The sequence below is a fragment of the Palaemon carinicauda genome, chromosome 13 (assembly GCF_036898095.1).
Source record: "Palaemon carinicauda isolate YSFRI2023 chromosome 13, ASM3689809v2, whole genome shotgun sequence".
NCBI lineage: Eukaryota > Metazoa > Arthropoda > Malacostraca > Decapoda > Palaemonidae > Palaemon > Palaemon carinicauda.
The window spans coordinates 26,960,238-26,981,997 of NC_090737.1; the positions used below are offsets into that span (position 1 = coordinate 26,960,238).

Sequence of the window (21,760 nt, forward strand, 5' to 3'; positions counted from 1 at the left end):
TAGTTCGAGGTAAGTACTGTTAGGAAAAATACAAATTACTTAAAATTTGTGATATATAGTCCTTTTTATGATATTAACTTAAATTATTTGACAATTTTTAGGTTTTAAGAGAATTGCTAAATGTTTCCCCCAAATATTATCATGATTTAGATATAGATTTTTATGGTGAGGTTGGAATATAAAATTCTTTAACATACAGACAAAAGTTGTTTTCCAGCAGGTTTAGGGTTAGTTTGCTAATAAAGTAAGAAAAGTAATGGGAGCCAAAGTATATATGCCAATTGGTTGTTCCTATGCTACAGTCTTGAGAATAAAGCAATATGAACGTCAGGTGAGCAAAGGAATTTTTTAATAAATTTCATACATGTTTTTATTTTAACTTTGATTTTATGATTATTGTATTTAAAGCTAAAATTATAATCATAGGTTCTGTAATTAATATTTGATGAATTAACAATAATAAAAAACAACATAAAATTGAGGTACTGTTGACAGGACTGGAGACTTTGTTTGTGAAAATTTCAATTAGCACATAATCAAGCCTGAGTAAGTCTAACCAGGAGTAGAATGAGGATAAAGATATTTTCCTGATTGTTTTGATTGCACTTATAATATTTTTGGTATTGTATTAAAAGATCAAATTGATCTTTCACCAAAGAATTTCTTGTTGCATAGTTGTTTCCAGAGGCATTTAATTAAAAAGAGAAAAAAATGTCGTATTAAGGTGATGAAAGGTCTTGCCTGAAATCTTTTTCTTCTCATTTTGAGTTGTTAATCTTAGTTTCATGCATTCTTTTGTTTTGATGATCCAACTTGGTCAGAGGATTCCTAATCCTTACTATGTTACTTCATTTTGCTTGTGCATATATGCAATGTAACTTTTTGCTCTTTTAACAAGGAGTGTTGTATTTTCACATTAGCTGGTTGGAATGATGCTGTGACGCCGCCAATCTTGCCAAGGCTGGTTACATTGTGTCCAGAGCTAACTAGCCTGAACCTTACTGACTGCCATAAAATTCACAGTGAAAATCTTCACACGCATCTATCCAGGTGTCAACACCTTCAACGACTTGACCTCACCAACATTATGTCGGTTAGTAAAGTTTCCTCAAGTAAACTGAGAAATTAAAGCTAAGAAAAATAAATAAATTATTCTTTTAATTCAGAGGGTATCACATGTAACCTTAGTTTTCATGAGTTTTTTTTTTTATTTTAAAGACCATATGTTTCAGGGTAAGTATTGATTAGTAGACGTTTTCCTCGATTGAAGATCGTGTAACTGTATCCAAACCCTGAGTATACAGTATGCTTAAATTTTTTTATTTGATAGTATTTATTGTCAGGGTTTGGGGAATCTTATCAGTGTTTTATTTTGTAAATGGTTATTTTATTATTTTTTTTCAGTCTCATAAACCAACACCAAGATGTGCTGTTGGCCAACAAACTTTGTCAGACTTGGCATCAACAATGAATACACGTTTGACACACCTTACTCTGGCCAATAATACTCTGTCCAACTTGCAGTCTCTTATCAAGGCCTTATCTGTAAGTGTTATAGAAATTTTTATATAGTATAATCATTATATATTCCTATTTATGATTTCAAGTCTCTTGACTGTTCCCAGTTTTTCCCTTTTATTATCATATGTATGTATGTAATTAAAGAATAGCCAATGATAGAAATACAAAGGAATAGGAGGAAAAAATTATATATTTATGTAACATTAAGGTAGTGTTTAAACAGCAAAAGAAAGACAAGCCAAACATGCATGCAGACCTGAAGTTAGGACTAGGTACTAGTTTTGAATATTTTTTACTTGCAAACCCTGATGATGTTTCACCAATATTACCTTGTAAATTTTCTTTTGTATCAGGAATACTGCATTTTATTTTGCATAAATATTAGTGACCCACTAGGATGGTGGTGTGGAAGTATTGTATCCATATCTAAGGTAATTTAATACCTGTGTTGTAGATGTGAATAAATGGCAGTGATCATTACTGATCCAGGCAATGTTGATGGTTTTATAATTTAAAAAAATGGTCAAAGTTAACCTTTCAACATTCAGGTGTTGTCACCATTGCACCTCCTTTCAAGGTAACATGCACACCTTAGTTATGGATTGTCCTTGTGTAAATTATCTTGAGTGACTATGTTGTATGTTGGTGTTTGTACTGTACACTTTCACATGAAGTGGAATCGGTGCTCATTGAGTTCTCATTTTAGTTGATTTACAGTATTGCCTTTGGTAGATGAGTCATTTGCAAAATCATGCAACATCCAGTAGTTAGTATACAGTAGAAATCCTTTTAAGTGACCCCCTTGGGACTTTCCTGTTGCTTGATAATCAAAGGTACATTTCAATAAGGGGACCCCTTAAAAAGGCCTTGAAGCCGTATTCATTCCTCATATTATATCACCCAAGGGGAAGAGGAATTAACATTCATGGGCCTACTCCTGTGATCTCGCGTATTATGCTACCCCAAAACTTTTCAGCCCCCCCACTCATTATTTTATCAGGTATCTCGTATATTATGAGAGTTCTTTTTTATGAGACCATTTAAGAATAGACTAACTTCTTTTCTCCCATCTCCTTAGCCCAACTTCTTGTTCAGTAAGTTAAAAGTGCCAAAGAGAATAATGAAAGTACTGTATTGTAAGTAATGTATACAGCTATAAACAACAGAACAGAAAACAGCTGTTTGGTTAGGAACCACTGATCCAGATAACAACAGTTATTTTCCTTGTTTATCAATTTTCATATGGTTGTATACAAATGACATCAAGTAGAATATGACTGATATATTATCACTTTTAACTATTTTTCGTGCTTCTTATTTGGAGACAAAATTATAATAAACTACCCTCCTCTTTTCTCCCTCATAATCCCAACTTCAAGTTTAAGGTAAAAATGCAAAAGAGAATGATAAAAGTGTCATTACAATACGTACGGCTACCATACACAATTGAATGAGAACAGCTGCTTTGTTATGGACAACCAAATTGGATATGGTTAGGAATATTGTAGTCGCCTGATATTTATGATAAGCCTCCCACTCCTCCCCACTGACTGGTAGTGTTCAAAAGGCTAGTGATTTAATTTAGACCTTGATACTGAAAATTTGGCAAAGAAACTATCATGTCCATGCCTATAGTAAATTATTTTTAGTGAGGCAGATTTTCTCCGACTCGCAGGGGAAAAAATTAAGTTGAGATGATTACTATTAACTGCCATTTTAGGGTAGATGTCAGCATTTAACCAGTTTCTAGAGAGAAGTGCTATGAACATCAGGGGAGTATAGAAATAGTAAATTTTATTGCTGGAATTTAAGTTATTTTTCAGTTTAAAAAACATCTTTTCTCCATTTCAGGACCACTGCCCAAACCTACAGTCATTAGATTTATCTAATGTGCTGACTATTGGGAGAGACTCCGTACTAATAAACATTGAGAGATTACAAACAGGTTGCACAAATTTAAGGATTCTCAGATTAACCAATGCCCAGATTAGATTGTGCCAGACCTCAATGGCAGAACAGGTATATTTTTCATAGAATTTGTTTGTAGAACCCATTTGATAATATTGTAGTTTTTATATTTATTAGCAAAAAAAAAAATCTTATCGTTAAAAAAAAGACTAAAGTATTCTGATGTAGCTATTGTGAGATTAATAGGAAATCAGCAAGGTGAACATTGAGTTTGAGCTTGTTATTTTATTTTAATCCCTATGTTTTTATACTCAGGCTTCGTCACCTGGATTCCCAGATTTAGAAGAATTGAGTATTGCTGTTGTTGGTAATCTTAGTGTTGGAATGAATGATGGCGAATTGGAGCGTATTTTGAAGAATTCTCACAAACTGCGTCTTCTTGATGTGAGAGGGTATGTACCAGAACTGAAGATCGTTGTATACACAATATTTATATTCTGGTTTTTTGACATGTATAGTAATTGGGTAAAGGGGTTTGAATGCTATCTTTATATTCTAATCTAAATACTACTGTATATATAGTATATGGTGTGATTTTAATTAAAAGTGAAAATGACTTGTGAGGTTCTAAAGAAACTTTTTATGAAGAAATATTGAAATGCGTTGTAAATAACAAGCAGAATTATTAAAGCTAATATAGTATCAAGTACATTTTACAGTACATTATTGTCATCCTTGATTTTAAGTTCCATTCACTGTGGAAATTTGATTATCAGAGCCTCTCTGCAACTTTTCATTTTGTATCCCCTAGAGAAATATTTTGTTAAGAATCACATTAAACTCTATGACCGAGATTCAGAAAGACGGAAATGGGGCAGGAAAAGGTTGAGAAAATATTCTAAGCTTTTGTAAATATATAAAAAAAAAATGTTTTAGCTATAAAACATTTTTTTTTTCATTTAAAAACTATTTAAAAAGTGAAATATAGACATTCTTCTAACCAAAAATTCAATAATCACCATTTCCAAAATTCCAAGCAAAGGTTGAGTTACAGTTGGTTAGTTTTATATCAAGTCCTGGTGTTGACGAAAAGTAATTGTAAACATATGTTATAATTTGTGCTCTATTTATATAAGATTTTATCATTTTAGGGTTGAAAATCTGCTCACTTTAAGAAGTTACATGTAACTTATTGCATCTTGAAAGGGTTATGCAAGTTGGAAATTAACAATTTAATTCCTCCAAAATACCTGTAACTACTGTATATGAAAATAAGCATGACTTTATATATCATTTTACACTTATGGTACGACATGCACATACAAGCCGCTATAAATGTGGGACCAGTTCAGTTCAGGAGGCCTCGTTATTATGTAATGTCAGATTTTTGGGTGCTATGTAAAGGGAACCTTTAGTTATGTCCCCTGTAAATGCATATTCTGGAGAAATTATATAGGCATATCCCTGCCATTTCTCAGGCTAACTATGAAAATAGTCACAAGCCATTCAGAAGAGAGGTAATACTAGTTCATTTCACTCATCAACATGCGGCATTTTTTCATTCATGAATGTGAAAATATTTTAATCATGTTCTTTATCAGATATTTTGTAGAATAACCATGCTAATTTTTAAAAGGTGATGTTTCTTCCTACCTTATATTTTTCTTGAGCAAGAACAAAAGGAATTTGTGGTAAAGCAAAGTCCTTCAAAAAGAAGGCAACCGTGTTACCACATACGAATGGGAAAAAGGCACGCCAATAGAGTTTTAACATAATAATTTACCTTGGTTCTGTGTACAAAAAGATTATCAGCTTAAACTTACATGAATATGTATGGATGTTATTTATAATTTGGTTTCTTTTCCAGGTGTATGAACATTACGGATTCCTCTTTGGTTCGTATCCCCCCTTGGGATTTGGAACACTTGTTTTTGGCTGGCTCAACATCTCCAAAGAGTTACTCTGATAGATTAGAGCTGGTAGTTCGAAAGTGGCAACACTGTTTGGTGGAGTTAGATTTATCATGGACTGCCAATTCTGACAGTATTGATACTGCTCTGATGGCCATATCAGAAGAAGCAGACAATAAACTCAGGTAAGATCTTTTTAAATGATTGATAATAATTTGAAGTCATTGCTTTTTACTGCAGTTAGATATTTTGGTTACCATTCTTCATATATTTTCATGAACAGTAGATAAACAAATGTGAAGAGCTTATGGTAGAGATATTTAAAAATACATTACACCAGTCTGCCATGTTTCAGTTTGTTTTATAGTGATATTGATAATTCTATTTTACTTCGAAGGTACCTGAACATGTGTGGGTCTTCAGTGACATTCAAGCCTATACAGCAAGTTTTGATGAGGTGCAGTCATCTGGAGACCCTAAATTTGACATCTTGTCGAGCCCTGCCTCGAGGAGTCAAGAGATTTCACGAGGCACCCCAGCTGGTCACCTTGCGAGCAGACATTGCAAGTGGTAAATTTGAGGAAAGTCCCGAACAAGGTGATGATGATTAGACCACTTTTGGCCTCCTCTTTAAGGTTAGTTGTTCATGTAGAGTACATTGAAAGCCAGACTAGAAGGTTTGTGTAGTAGTTGTGTGTCCAAACTCTTCTAGCCTTGATGTTTTTCTTTTTGTACTTTCATTTTGTTTGATTTTCTTCTAATTTTGTGGTTTGTATCCTTCAAATTAACTTTTTATTTCCTTTCACAACACAGATTGTAAAGTATCTTAGACAAGCCAGTGGAATATCATAAATAGAAAGGGATTGAACAAAGCAAAGAAAATGAGTTTGAAGCTGGGTACTGTATAGGTAATTGAAATCATATAGTCTTTTGTACTTAGAATACAAACTTTTCACCTTTTATTTGGCTACACCTGCTCAACTTGTTCAGCCTTTCAAGGTTTGTAATAGAATCATTGATTAGCTGCAGATGAGTTAATGGGGCTATTGTTGCCAGACTGAGGGTCATTCACTCTCCAAGTTAGAGTAGCCAAATATACATGCCTTTTTATTTCTTTACTATGTTCTCTCTTCATTATACTTGAGTATGATTGTATGATGACTATAGAGTACAAGAGTTTCAAGGTGTCTTATGCAGTCGGACCTTAACATTTGGGAATTAGGTTATTCATAAGGAATCCTGCTAATTCAATAAAGTAATATTTGTTCCGTAACTTTAATACAAACCAATGCTATTTATTAAGGGTATTACTTACAGTGAATCTGAAAAGATGAATCTTCAGAATTTAGCAAGGGTTAACTACCCATCCGGCTAGTAAGGGGGAGGTAGCCAGCTACACTCCTCACTCACACACCTGTGACTAAGCTTCACTTTGCATTTGGTTCGAATGAAGATTGGTTGTTGCCGCTCTTCCTCCTCTCCATTTTGGACTGCCATTAATCTGTTTTATCGCTTTTTCTTTTCAGTGTGTGTGTGTATGCTGATTTCTTTCACAGCCATGCGTAACTGTAACGGATCGGAGGGCCACACCTGCGGCAAGTTCATGTCAGCTCTGGTAAAAGATCCCCACAGCCTTTGCACTGTTTGCGGAGGTCAATGCTGCGACGTAGCCAACAAGTGTGATGAGTGTTGGGAGTGGTCTGCCTCCCAGAGGGAAAGGTTTGGGCTTAGGCAGAAGAAGTAGTCTAAGTGGGACTCTCCTTTGAAGGCAGCTTCGAACCAGAAGAAACCCAAGGCTTCTTCCTCCACCTCCCGACTTTCCTCCTAAGCTCCTACTTGAATGGTTTCCTCTGGGGGACCGACGAGTAGTTGCGGGGATCGTTTAACACCTGGTCTACCTCAACCCTCGAGAGACAGTGCTGCCTCCCCTAGTGAGGCAGCTCCGGCTCTTCTCCCAATTGAGGCCTTCTCTCTCTCTCTCATTGCAGATGTGGCCTTCGTTGAGGTTACCCGGTTCTTCTTCCAAAGATGCGTTGCTGCGGTTCCTGCACGTGGTGCAGGTCTTCAGCGGGTGTCAGTGTCAGATGTCAACCCCTTGTCCTTAGCCAACATAGTAGTGTCGAAGGATTCCTTTGCTTCCCTGATAGCAGTTATTGAGGCTACGTCTTCTGCATCAGCTTCCGTCTCCTCCGAGGTGTGCGCTCCTTCCCCGGACAAACATCCTTCATGGAAAGAGCAAAGTCCGAGGCACGTCTCTACTGTGAATGTTCCCCTTTCCAGCTCAAGGGCACTCATAGAGACTCCTTTTTAGAGGCCTGCGAATGATCAGCTTGCTGATCCTATGTTCGTCATGCATCGCCTCTACCTACCAGTGCCTCACCCACCGACCTTAGTGGCTCTCAGAGGGAAAAGTCAGTTTCGGACTCGCCCCTTCCAACACCAACAGAAAAACCCCACGAAGGGAACTCGGTGTCTCCCGAGAACCCTGTAGAGGTTCCCAGTTCCCTTACGGTTAAGAAGGTTGTTATATCGAGACCTTCGGTCTTGGAAACCCTGTTTCCCCCAAAAAGGGAATCTAGACAGCACTCAAGTTCACGGCAAGGACTCAGAGACCCACAGAGAGGTCAGGAGCCGAGTCAGCATTCCTGTTGACGACCGCGACACACCCAGGGGCGAGACCTCTGCGGTGGATGATGATGATATCGTTGCCAGCCCAACTTCAGACAAAGACCAGAGGGAGGCAGAACTTGCCTTTTGGTTGATTTTGACGCCATGAGGATCCTTGACAGGTTACCAGATCTGGAGTCAGCCCCTCAAGAAGGCAAGGACGCAGTCCTGAACTTGTGTCATAGGCACCCAGAAGCCTCCAAAGTCCAGTTCAGCCCTCCCCTGGTCACGGGGGCTGAAGGGTGCTTAGCGTAAGATCTCCTCACAACTTTCTGATTACTCTGCGTCTTACCGTTCAGACTCATCCACCAAACTCCTCCCACCTTCGGGTGTCAGCCACAAGCGTTATTATAAGATCCTAGACGAGCCTTACTCGACTATCTCTCTCCATCACTCACTTGGAGAACTGACCAAGGGTCTCTAGAGGAGCTCTCTTCGCAACAGGTCACGTTCTCGGCGTCGGAGACCGTGAACCAAGAGAAGATCGCTAAGTAACGCCATGCAGGCGACTTTGTGATGGGATCTTTGGTTGGGATCTGTGGGGATCCTGGTGCAGACTGAAGATTTTTCTTAGGAAAGTACCAGGAAGGCTACGGAGACCTTCCTTCTCTCCGGCACCTGCACCTTAGAGTTTCTGGCTCACCAGGTAGAGAACCTGTGGGCCAATACCATCTTGAAGCAAAGGAATGCTGTGGCCGAGAGATTCCACCAGCAGGGCCCAAATGTCGAGATCGCTAGGTTCAGGAACTTCTCCTTGGAGGGTTCCTTCCTCTTCGAGCCTAAGGAGGTCTAGCAGGCTGTGGAGAGGTGGAGGCAGTCCTAGCAGACTCGGTGGCAACCCTAATTCAGCACCGAGAAAAACTTCTGAGGCTTTGCCAAGATTTGGGTATCATGGTAAGCCTCGAGAAGTCATCCCTGCTTCCCATTCAAAGACTGGTATACATGGGCATGATATTAGACACCAAATTACTCAAAGCAAAGCCTCCCCATCAGATGACAGGATAGCGAGGCTGAGGAAGGTAGCAAGGCCTTTTCTCAGACGAGAACTCCTGGCCCAGAATTGGCTATGTCTCCTTGGACACCTATCATCCTTGGCCCGTCTAGTTCCCAACGGCCATCTCAGAATTCAATGTCTCCAGTGGCGCCTGAAGTCTAACTGAAATCAGGCCAGGCCTTCGATTCCCGGATACTCTGATCCCCATGGGACCAGAGGAAAGGACGGACCTCGGATGGTGGCTGGCAGACGAGAGTCTTCTGAAGGGTGTCGATCTTCTCGTCCTTCCCTATTTAATGTTTTCAGACTCATCCAAAGAAGGGTGGGGGGTCCCATGTGCTGCACCACACGGTTTCAAACCTTTGGTCAGAGTCCGAAAAGTACCTTTACATAAATCTCTTAAGAGATGAAGCTGTATATCTGGCCCATCAAGAGTTCCACCAGCTCATGGCGGGTCAGTCTGTGCTGGTGATGAGCAACAACTCCACGGTAGTGGCTTACATCAAAATGCAAGGCGGTACTTATTCACAGCCCCTATCTCGTCTAGCAGTAGAGATAGTGAGATGGGTGGAAGTCCACTCAGTCTCACTATCAGCTTGCTTCATTCCCATCAAAAGGAATGTGCTCGCTGACAATCTGAGCAGAGCATCGCAAGTAGTCGGTTCCGAATGGTTTTTGGATCATCCAGTAGCCAACAAAGTCCTGACTTTGTGGGCTTCTCCAACTGTGGATCTATATGCAACATCCCTGAACTTCAAGCTCCCGTTGTACTGCTCCCAGTCTCAGACCTCAAGGCTTTGGTAATATGTATTTCAACAACAGTGGCATAACATCGACGTTTATGCATTCCCACTGTTCTGTCTGATGAGAAGAGCACTCAAGACCAGAACATCGGTCAATCTTTCGATGACCCTCATAGCTCCGCTATAGCATCATGCCATGATTCCCGGACCTTCTGCTACTCCTGACGGAGCTGCCAAGAGAACTTCCTCCACGACATAAACTACTCAGACAACCACACGCCAACATCTACCACAAGGCAATAGCTTCACTACCTCTTCACGCCTGGAGACTATCCAGCATCTCACTCGGAGAGGATTTTCGCAACTTATGTCTGGATATCTAGGAAAGTCATTGGCTTCCGTCTACCAGGCGAAATGGAATGTCTTCTGTGGTTGGTATCGTAGATGGAGTCTCTATCCACTTGATGTCACTATTCCAGCAATAGTGGAGTTCCTCGTGTATTTGTGGTAAGAAATGCGCCTTTCAGTTTCAGCGGTTAAAGGCCATCGCTCAGCCTTGAGTCTTGCCTTTAAAGTGAAAGGAATGGATATTTCTTCATCGCTAGAACTTTCCCTTCTCATATGAAGTTATAAACTTACCTGTCGACAGTCAGGAGTGAGACCTCCCCCATGAAATGTGGTTAGAGTTCTTCGATCCCTAAAAGGACCCCCGTATGAACCATTACGCCAGGCAACAGATCGCCACCGTTGGAAGACTGTTCCTTCTCGCCTTGTCCTCGACCAGACGAATTAGTGAACTTCACAGTCTCTCATATGATGTCACCCATTCAAGGGATGGGGAGAGGTAAGCTTCAGCTTCGTCCCTTAGTTTGTTGCAAAGACTCAGAATCCAGGGGTTTCGGATCCTAGCTTCGACTCCTTCCAGATAACGAGTCTCCGCTTTGTAACCGACGACCCAGATCATCTATTACTATGCCCAGTAAGGTGTTTGAGGCACTACCTCAAGAGAACAGCAGCAGCTGGGCCCAGAGTGTCCTCACTTTTTTGTCAGCACGGGCAGAATCAAGAGGAGGATCACGTAAAACACAAGCCCCCTTGGATTTGGAGTCATTGACATTGCTCTGAATCCCGATCCTCCTCCATCACGTCGTCCTGGAGCTCACGATGTCGGGCGTTACTACGTCCCTGGCCTTCAAAAAGAACTACTGTGTGACGCTGGTATTGCAAGCAGGGGTGTGGAAATGCCAAACTACTTTCACCAGCCACTACCTGCAAGGCATAACACAAGATCCTTGATACATTCTCTATTAGTCCTGTTGTGGCTGCACAATAGCTGGTTTAATACCTCAAGCTCCTTTTTGGACAAGTAGCAGAAGCTTGAGGGCATTGGTTACCCGGGTTTTATTCTGAAGGAATGAAAAGGAATGTGTGGCTCTTCTCCTTTCTTCATCCTCCCCTCCCTTAGGGAAATCAGCATCCTGGGTCCTGCACAAGCTAACCTCAAACCACCGCAGGTAAATCATTGCTCCCTTGTGTAAACTAATATTGTCCCAATACTTTTGCATCCCCATACCCTGGCAAGGTGGTATTGGGAATGTCTCGGTCTCCTCAGTTTGTTCCTACAAGACTGAATAACTTTTGAGTCACATTGCTATTGCTTCATCAAACACAGGTTGCGTAGGCCGCAGACCATGCTTAGCAGGTTTAGGGAGGTGTTAAGGCCTCCGAATTTGTGCACTAACTTGCACAATAGTGAGTACCTGGTAAGGCGAAAAAGCCAGATTGGCAGGGACATCCACCCTCCTAATGGATGAGTCATCCCTAATTAATAGCGTTGGATTGTATTCCAGTTACGTAACAAATGAAAAATTTGGAAGTAATTTGTATTTTTCCTAATGATACAAACCTTAGCTATTTATACAAACTTGCCCGCCAGCCCTGTCCCCCGTCAAAGTTCCACCTCCAAACTAAGTAAAGCTCAGTCACAGGTGTGTGAGTGAGGGGTGTTGCTAGCTACTCTCCTACACTGCGCTAGCTAGGGGAATGTGTACTTAACCCTCACTAAACTCTATTGGCTTGTTCTTTCAGCTTTCCGAAATTAATACCCGCTGTAAATAGCTAAGGTTTGTATCGTTAAGAAAAAAACAAATTACTTCCAAATTTGTCATTTTTGGATATTTGTAGTACAGTATTCTTAGTCAAGTACAGGAAGCCCATTCCATACCTGGCTTTGATATTTGCAAAATGGATTATTCACAGGAAGGTCCTGGAATTCCATAGAAATGTAATTTTGATAAAAAAAAAAATTCTGTTTCCATGTGTAATACAAACCTTCCAACTTTAAAAGGTGTATGTATGCCTGTTAAGCTTTTTAACAAGGTGAACACAGCTGGCTACCTGCCTAACAGGTAGAGCTACCCTTACTTTGACTTCAGCTGCCACAAAGTACAGACATATTTCTTGGCCCTCGTGCTGTAATTTACGATAGCGTGCTTTTGGTTGATGATGTCGGCTCCATGGTAACACGTGCCAGTGTGTCCCAATAAACTCGGTAAGGGCTTTGCTCCGTACAATTCTGTTTGTGGGGCAAAGAAATCTATTATTTGACATATTACCAATTTTTTTTTTACCTAAAAATGAATGTGAAAATATTAAATTTTTAAAGTAATTTCCTTTTTTGCTTAGCTATACAAATTTGAGTACTTTAAATTAATTTCCTTCCTCAACCACCCCTGTGCTGAAAGGTCAGAGTGTAGATGTCCAGGGGGGGGGGTGAGCCTCATCCTGCCTGCTCCCTCCACCGGATGTTAACCCCTCGTTAAACTGTGGTTTGTTTAGTTAAGAAAAATACAAATTACTTTAAAAAAACTGGATATACCCACATTTCTCTATGGAGAACAAAGTTAGCAATACGTCAGATAATAGATTTCTTTGCTCTATTAGAGAATCTTATTTAGACCAGACTGAAAACATTAGGGTATGGTTCCTAATTTGTTTTTTGAGGTTAGTCTTTAAAGCCAGCAATGGCTGGTTCGATAAATTTCAAAGGAGTTTTAACCATACTCTGGTCCTTTCAGGGTTATGTGTCTCTGACAAACCCACTGTGGAGGAGTAAGTGAATGAGACATTCAAGACCATCGTAGAGGAAGGAGGATATTCGCATGAAGTTTTCAATATGGATGAGACTAGCCTCTTTTGGAAACGGAAGCCATCACAGACTTTCATTATGGAGGAGGAGGCCAGAGACCCTGGATGTAAGGCATACAAATATTGCGCCAATTATAATGTGTCGGAATGCAGTAAGCTTCATGATGAAGCCAATGCTTACTTATTAGTCCAAAATTCAAAGGTGCTCAAAAACAATAATAAAAACATGCTACCCGTGTATTGGAACCACAGACAGAAGGCTCGGATAATGAGAGCACTGACATTTGATTGGTTTCACCAGTGCTTCATCCTGAAAGTTGTTCATCTTGATGAAAGGGACTGGAATTCAAAGTGATTCTCCTAATGGACTTTGTTGGATGTCACATACTCAACCTGTCGTATGAGGGCATACAAATCGAGATTTTGCTTCCGAACACCACACCACACCACACCGCACTGCACAAGGCTTTTAAGATGCTCTATCAGCAAAACTCTGTGGAACATTTGGTCAAAGCTTTGGCCTCTGATTATGGTGATAACTTCTCATTAAAGGAGTACTACCTAGGGTACTCCAATGCAACGTCACAAAAATCTTCAGAGGGCCGTACATTAGATGAAAAACAAAACCTTGTATGCCATTTGGAAGATGATGTGGCCAGAAGCAGTTAACCACTATCAAGGATTTTCTCCTGACAAAATCCCCCCCCCCCCAAATAATAGACAGGGCAGTGAAGCTAGCAGAATTGTTAAGACGTTGCTTCTCTGATATGCTACTGGGAACATTAATTATCTGATCTAGCCCCTGCAGATCAGTTAACAGGAGATTTGACAGAAATAAAAACATGAGGAAAAAGAAATCTGCTTATCACAAGAATGATTCTCAACTCTAGCAAAAATGGAAAAAGAATGTCAGAATATACTGACCCCAAGATGGTTCGTATGTTTCAGTTAAAAAACACAGTTGACGGAATAGAAGAAAAAGCAATGCCATCAACTGCTTGTCACTATGTTTTTTATTTGCAAAGAAGGGAAATCCTTAGTACTCCATCAACAGAAAGAGACAGTTACGAATGACAATGTTAGAAAATCTTATCTCCAAAGAAATAAGAAGTTTCTAACATTGTTACTCCTAACTTGGGAATCCCGAGTACTCCTTAACTGAAAATAGAAGATACACATGACAAAAATACTGCACCACCTAATGAAGTACCTGATGAAGTGGTTCCTTCAGAAAGCCTGTAATGCTCTTCATTGCTATTCAGTACATTCATCTCATCATCATCAGTGAAGTTGTAGTATCTTCACAGCTGAGTGAACCAAGTTTTGATTATTTCTTTATCATGAAAGGATGTGTCTAAAAGTGTATTTGTGTTTAAAGAGTCTTCAAGAGTGTAGAGAAGCTTTTTGTGAGAGTGGGGAAAGTCTATAAAACTTACAAATATGTTGAAATAATGAAAAAAAAAACATTTATGAAAGTAAAAGTAATAAAATCATATACTGTATTGCAGTTTGTATTTTGTAAATGTTCACTGATCACAGGTGGTTTTGAAATGTTACAGCTGTAATACGTAGGGGATAACTATTGAAATAATTTGTATTATAAAAGTCACATTTATTAGGTAAAATTCAAACACTTTGATTCCTCCATGTTTTCACACATGGTGTCATGAACTGAAAATGATTGAATAAATACTTGCTGTAATCTCATTTTATTATTTTAAATTTTTGTTCTGTAAAAGGAAGCCATATCTTTATTTTCTTTTCAGAGCCCAAAAAATGAACTGCCAAGCTCATGTGCCCAGTACAAAGCAAATCCATTTTGCCTCCCATCAAGCTGTTAGGAAAAGCATCTCCATAGAATCTAACATTTCAAACTGTGAGAGTATTTCACCCCTGTCAGATATATGACCATTATTTGCAGCACTGCAGTGGAAGGCGGATGAAATGGGGTCACATAAGTCATTCTTATATGTTGTATTATGATGTAAATTGTTTTTTTTGTAAGATGTTTAAAAAGTTTATAAGGAAGGGTGGGAAATGTTATATTGCAAGATGTAATTATCCTTCTGTGTTCATTGTCCTTTGCCAAGTTCCAGAGGTAGTATTTTGTCCATAAGTTACCCATGGATAAGTATCATTCGAAATAGTTTACAGACTTGTTTATTTACTTATATAAAAAAGGAGGGATTCATTCATTTTTATTCTACTTATTTAATACTGACAAGTTTCTTTTGTTATTTTGTGGGAGTAGTATATGTATGAAATACTGTACTGTAATAATCTGCTAAGTAATAGCAGTCGTTTAGTAAGCTTGTGAAATCCTGTAAAGAAAAGGTTTAGAGGAAGAATTTTATTATATTTTGACATTTTGCAAGGATACAATATGCAAAATGTGAACAAACTTGATTATGCAATATATAAGCAGATTCCAAGATTATGCATAGGTAGATATTGATTCTTTACAGAGGTAAAACTGCAGGTAGGACAAGTGCAATGTAAAGCCTTTGCAATGTATTAAAGGACTCTCTAAATAGGTTAATACCTTTTTTATTTTTCCGTAAATTGATATAAAGTAAAATGACTGAATGTCTCCTTTTTTGATACGTTAAGAAACTTCCCTTGAGAGACACAGTACAAAATTGCATTGTAAATGCAAAATGGAAAAGATAAAAAAATTATTTTTGTTTGATTTCTTTTGAAAGAAATTTGTATAAGAGACAGATTAAATAGAAATGTATAGCTTTTAAAATATTTGGAAGAATTGTTTTTATTTACATGTACATTCTTACATATATGTATGTATTATAGCAACTGATCTTTCACATGAAATTGAAGGTTGGTTTGTTTAACATATATAAATGTGTGTATGCATACTCTCACCAGTACTTGGCATCTTTCAGATTGCTAGACTATCCTTTAGTGGGGTCATTAGATTCAATTAGGAACCAAATAAAAATTGGGTTACGGAGAATTGGTTATCACAACTGCCCTTAGCTATCCAATTTATCAAAGCCATATTTCACTTCGTTTTTTCTTGCCTTTGAGATTATTGCAGTTCCTGCAACTTGTTATCAATTGTAGAAGATTTTGTGTGTGTGTGCGTGTTCTTTTTTTTTCATCACAGTCATCACCATTATGTACATTTCACTATGTACAGTACAATGTAAATGTTAATGAAGGCTAAAAAGTGAGGGAGTTTGAACTGGCATAATGTTGTGTTTAATCATTTTGTATTTATTTTTTTATAAATACACTGCCTTTTTATTAATTTCTATTTTGATTGTTTATACCACTTATTCATATTTGTTTATGATTGAAACTGAAAAAAAATATTTTAGGCATAATTTTAGATCTTGTATATCAACTGCAAAAATGTTCATATAAAATTATGCGTATTGTAGAGGAAAAAGAATAGTTTTGATTGTCACTTGAGTTTTAGGTTGCTTAACAGGTGTTTGTATTTATGAAGAGATACTTATATAAATAATTATATAGAGATATATATATAGATACATAATAGATTAGATAACTTATTGTAGTTTTATATATATTAATTAGATTTTATTTATGTAGTTTACATTGGATATTACAGTATATCATCTTGTTCATTTAACTTGAAGTGAACATTTTTGCAGTTTAGTCTTTTAAGTTTCTTGATGTAAATTAGACGTCGGTTGCAAATTTCAGAGTTTTCATATTTTTTTTCTAATGAATGTACGTAAAATGTTGTGCCTTTCCATGTCTATGATGAGCACATAATGCCATTATAAAAATTCCAAATTCTTAGGTAACCATGAATAACAGGAGTATACTCTCCACTTAAATAGATCTCATATTTTCATTGGGTATTTTCCACTCGTCCTTGGCAACTAAAGAATTTGGATGATAAATTTTATTTATTTAGATACATGTCTTTTCTTTATGATGCAGCAATTGGAACAGGAAAACTTCTGTTACTTAGAGCAAATTGGATATAAGAGAAGTATGCCTTATTGTAAGGTTTTTGACAACTATAGGTGCCTGTTGCTGAATACTATTCAAGATTTTGAGTCATTTTCGAAAAATTCTCTGGGTTCTTGTTACATTGTCAAAAAGAAAAAAAAATTTGAAGGATTGAAAGTTATTTACAAGTTCTGCTCTTGGAAAAAGATATACAGGTACTTCATTTTCATACTTGTGTATGTTTGGACTTGTCAACAAAGGCTTACATTAAAAACATATCCGTTCATGCATATTAGGTTTAGATTTCCACTCCATCAATGCCTACAAGATTGCAATTACATAAATGAAGAAGAACACATATGCTTTCCTGGAAATCTGTAAAATAATCTTTCACTATTACCTGGCCATTGGAGTCTTCCAGTTTAGTAGAAGTCAACACTTCAATTTTCTAGAACCGTCTGTTTAATAGCACGTCCTTACAGCGTTCACTAATTAATGTAAGATACAGTGTAACATTTTCTTGAAGTTTCAACTTATACTCTTCATAACCAGGAAAACTCTTTTCATGACTTACAAAGAAGAATATCTTGTTCATCCTATCATTTTTCTAGCCAGGTATTTGTAGTACACCATAAAAATGGAGTGTTGATAACTTGTTATAAAGAGAAAAACTAATCTAATTCTTCTAGGCAGTAATTTAAAATTATATTAACATACAGCACCCATATGCAGTACAGTATTTCCTCATTTGGTTGAAGATAGTAAAATCCCAAGATTATTGTAGGATACTAAAGAACATTTTACCAAGGCAATTCTTTTATTTTGATAATGGCTTGATTACTACCGTTACATCCGGTTTTGTGACTGAAATTATGTCAAAAGCTTAGCTGTTATGGATAATGGAAGTTTTTCTGTTGTACTTCAAGCTTTTCAATTTTCTTATGTTTTTATGTGCTCAAGACTTAATATTGTTTGTTACATATTTTAGGATAAACCCATCTAGGCAGTGCTATGACTTAGGTAGCTAGCAGAATTCCATTTTTAGCTAAATTGTATAACTCCACTGGAATATGCAGCCATTGCATCGAATTTGGTTCGATGAGAATTAAACACTGAAGAGTGATATTTCTTGAGACATCACATTTGTGTAAAATCTGTTAACTTGAAGCATTGAATTTGCATGTTATCATATATTCCTTTAGTAATTGAAACATCCATAAGATTTTTTTCAAGAACATACATTGCATCGTCTTTTCTATTTATTTTGAAGAAATTATTTGACTTAAAAGGGAGAATTTCATTCATTCTTTTAATTATTTATTGTTTCAGTTCTGTGCAAGTTTAACCCAAAGAAATTAATTGTTTTAAGTTTTACAGATTTATCACTAGGATTTGCTATGTAAACATGAATCAGTCTTGTGTAAATGAATTTTCATGTTGAAAAGTAAACATAATTGCCATCAACAAGTTAGATGAAAACAAACGTTGACCAAGCATACCATGTAGCTTTTGGTAGACTATGTACTGTACTCGGAATAGTTTTGAGAAAATACAAGGGACTTTCATCAAATAACTTTTGAAACAGAAGGTGGCTATGTTGACTATGCTGAACTTTGAATTACCGTTAGGTATTCATATGCTATTATATTAACTTTGGTTTAACATGGCATTTTTACGTAAAACTGTATGCAATGTAAAACATTTGTTTTCATTTGATTATAACATTAGTGAGATTTGGCTGTTGTGTGTTATTTCTAGTTTTAAAGATCATTGGTTTGATGTCAAAGCTAAATTATTACTTAATTATTCTTGTAAAAAGTAGTGACTTTTACAGGACAATGTTGGTTGGTCTTTGTCCTGAATTTTTCTGTTACCTTTTAGGTATCCCATTTTTCATTTTTGATCTTACATTTTGAAAGGTTTTTTTTTTCTTTTATATAAAGCAACTTTTATACCTATATTAAAGTTGATGTTTTGATAATAATATTCTGTAGTTTTGATGCACCTCAAAATTAGGGCTCTGAAAGTAAGTGGTCATCTTTGTTACCGTATCGTCATCAAAATGTAAACACAATTACTAAAGATACTGAATTGCCGGATTATGTAGTCTTGTTGAATATTTCATTTTGAAATTTTGTGCAATGGTTTAAAAAAAAATTATAAGTGGAGGAAAAACAGTAGTTATGACAGTATTTTATGAATTGCAACAATATCCAAAACGTAATTTTCTCATTTCTTTTTATAATATAGTAAATTATAACACCATATTTAATCTTTTTTTTGTAGATTGTTTTGGGTTATGAGCTGAGAGTATATTGAGAAAGAAAAAATTGGTAGATATAATTTTCTTATTTTTAAAAATTATCATCTATTGTTATCCACACTACTGTTGATTTTTAGCCAGTTACAAAGTAAGCAGTGGAGTTTCTCTCTCTATCGTAGCTGATATTTCATATACTGTACATTTAAATGACTTCTTTGTTTGATTGTTTCAAAGGTGAATTTTATAAAATTTAAACTAATTATTTTTTTGTGAAACTCAAATTCTCATTTTTAACTGGCTTAACATTTAATCCTTAAATTTTTTTTCTTATAGATTGGCTGACTATTTATTTAAGCGTGAAACATATTTTATTACTATTTTTCTGGTTAGGTATTTGTTATTTATGCAAGAGGAAGAATTTGGCATTTTTTCCTCTTTGTCAACATTGATCTAAAGACATCACTACTGACAAGGACAAAATACATACTACAGTTATTTTACTTTTTACAATTAAAATTAATTAATGTAATGAATGGTTGTGCAGTTGACCTGACTTAAAATTTTATAAGGGGTAATAAAATTAACTTTTTATTGACTACCTATCTCGAGTAAATTTTTAAATTTGTTTTTTTTTCAAAGGTGATAGTTTTCAAGAATAGTACCAAAATATTTCCTACATCTGCTATGTACAGTAGTTTCAGTAGTACAGTCAGTTTTAATTTTTCTGGTGCACCTTAACCATATCATGGCCCTACTAAATATCTCTCAAGACAGGAGTGATGTGTAATTTGGGTGATTAGCAATAGCATCTTTAATGGTACATATCATTCTCCAGAAGCAACATTGCAGTAATTCAAACTAACATGTTACTTTTATCATCAGTTTGTTACTCTCATTCATACTTTGTTGCAAAAATTCATGTGTTTAGTGTTGTGAGCTGTATTACCCATTATGATATAAGAAATTCTCAATCACGATATTCTAGTATTACTAGCGACATTTTATATTTTGCCTTGTATTCCCTTGTGCAAGAAATCTTTTGTAGGTTTATTATGCAAGGTGGAATCTGTACTGTTTTCATTTTTTAATGCTAGGCATTTTTTCAGCATTATTTAACCTAGATTTTTTTTACAAAATCAGGTCTGTCAAGCGCTCATTTCATGTGTTATAAGGTAGTGAGGTAAATACTGTACTTTAAATATCTACAATATTGCAAATTATTTTACTGTTGTCTTGCATTCAATTTGGTCTTCACTAAGAAAGTTTTTCCCTGTAGCCTTCCTCCAGAAATGAAATTGTTATTTCTATTACCTTATGATGTTTACAATGCTTCTCCCTTGAAGCTCGGTTTATATCGACATTTATCTAAAAAAAAAAAAAATTTTAAATCGTTTTCTTGTCAAATTTTCCAAGGCCTCTAGTATAGTTATTAAGACAATTTAGTGGTAATGGTAATAATCATTGGTTGGCTATGCCATACTTGTCTTATGTCTTTTCAGTGTCCTGTCTTCTTTATTGTTAGCATTATTCAGGTTATCAGTGATTTCTGGATTTGTTAATAATTACTGTATAAACCTTTCTAGGCAATTACATCCGAGTGATTAGTCCACATTCTCTTTGTATCTAATGGCTGATGACATTTAGAAAATTGTTAAGAGGCATATTAAGGTCATAATATTCTTATGGAAATATATATTCAAATTGTTGCCGACCAAATTACTAGTTTTATTATAGGGGATAATGACAATGGTACACTACTGCTGTTGAGTCTAGCTTTAACAGCAATGAGCTTCAAACCCTCCCGTCTTCCTTGCTGCTTTTGTGAAATCTAAGTTGGCCAGTTTTTCTTTGACTAAAGGTAGCCTAACTACCCAAGTTTTACAAAGCGGTACTAGTGTACCAGTCGGTACAGGTTCCAAAGATGCACAGTGCATCACTGAGACTTTGGATTTCCTCTTAAAGCCTCAAGTTATTGATTTCCTTCAGTCCCTTCTGTTACAAAACCATCTTAAGCAACTACTAACTACATATATGAATGGTGTAACAAATTGTATGATTCCTTTAGAGGTAAATGTACTTGTATTAAATAAATTTTTTGAAAGTTTTGTAAAAAAGCGACCGGTTCCATCATGTTTCGTATAGTAGTGTGCACCTTTCTCTTGCAAGCTCGACCATGAACACATTTTGTGAGTGTTCTTAACGGTGCAATTGTAAATGCTAGTATCTCGACTCTGTAACAGACTCCCATGGATATAGAAGGGAAGACCAGTAATTTATGGAAAAGCCTTCTAAACAGGAAGGTGAAGATGAAGAAAACTCGAGAAGAGCCAGACTCATGATGTATCTCCTTTTTACTCATTAAGGAAACCAATTTCTCAAAGGTATCCAAATAAGTTTCTGGCTTTAGGTAAGTTTTGATTCTCCTCACTCTTCTAAGTCATAAGAAGTGGCTACATACGAGACGACCTACCCTTCAGTGTTTTCAGATCATATGTAATAGGTATCATAAATTATCTTGAATGCAAAGAAAGGCTGGTAATTCAAGTTCTCATTTTAAAACTGCCTATTCAACAAAGACATATAAAATTAATCAATTAACTAATCTTGTTCTACTGTAGATTACGATCTACTCTTTTCCTCTTCTCTTGAACCCTAATGTAAACCA

At 36.6% G+C, this 21,760-nt stretch overlaps 1 protein-coding gene across 2 annotated transcripts in view; it reads left to right on the top strand.

Annotated features, from left to right (window-relative positions):
• Positions 1-15,424, top strand: part of Fbl6 (F-box and leucine-rich repeat protein 6) — a 46,099-nt gene extending 30,675 nt beyond the window's left edge. For both annotated transcript variants that reach the window (XM_068385480.1, XM_068385481.1), the window contains exons 4-10: positions 921-1,093; positions 1,405-1,545; positions 3,373-3,540; positions 3,745-3,881; positions 5,297-5,524; positions 5,737-5,974; positions 14,657-15,424. In XM_068385480.1, the coding sequence (XP_068241581.1) occupies positions 921-1,093; positions 1,405-1,545; positions 3,373-3,540; positions 3,745-3,881; positions 5,297-5,524; positions 5,737-5,950 (1,061 nt within the window). In that variant the 3' untranslated portion in view covers positions 5,951-5,974; positions 14,657-15,424. The remainder of the gene's footprint in view (positions 1-920; positions 1,094-1,404; positions 1,546-3,372; positions 3,541-3,744; positions 3,882-5,296; positions 5,525-5,736; positions 5,975-14,656) is intronic.
• Positions 15,425-21,760: the final 6,336 nt, after the last annotated feature.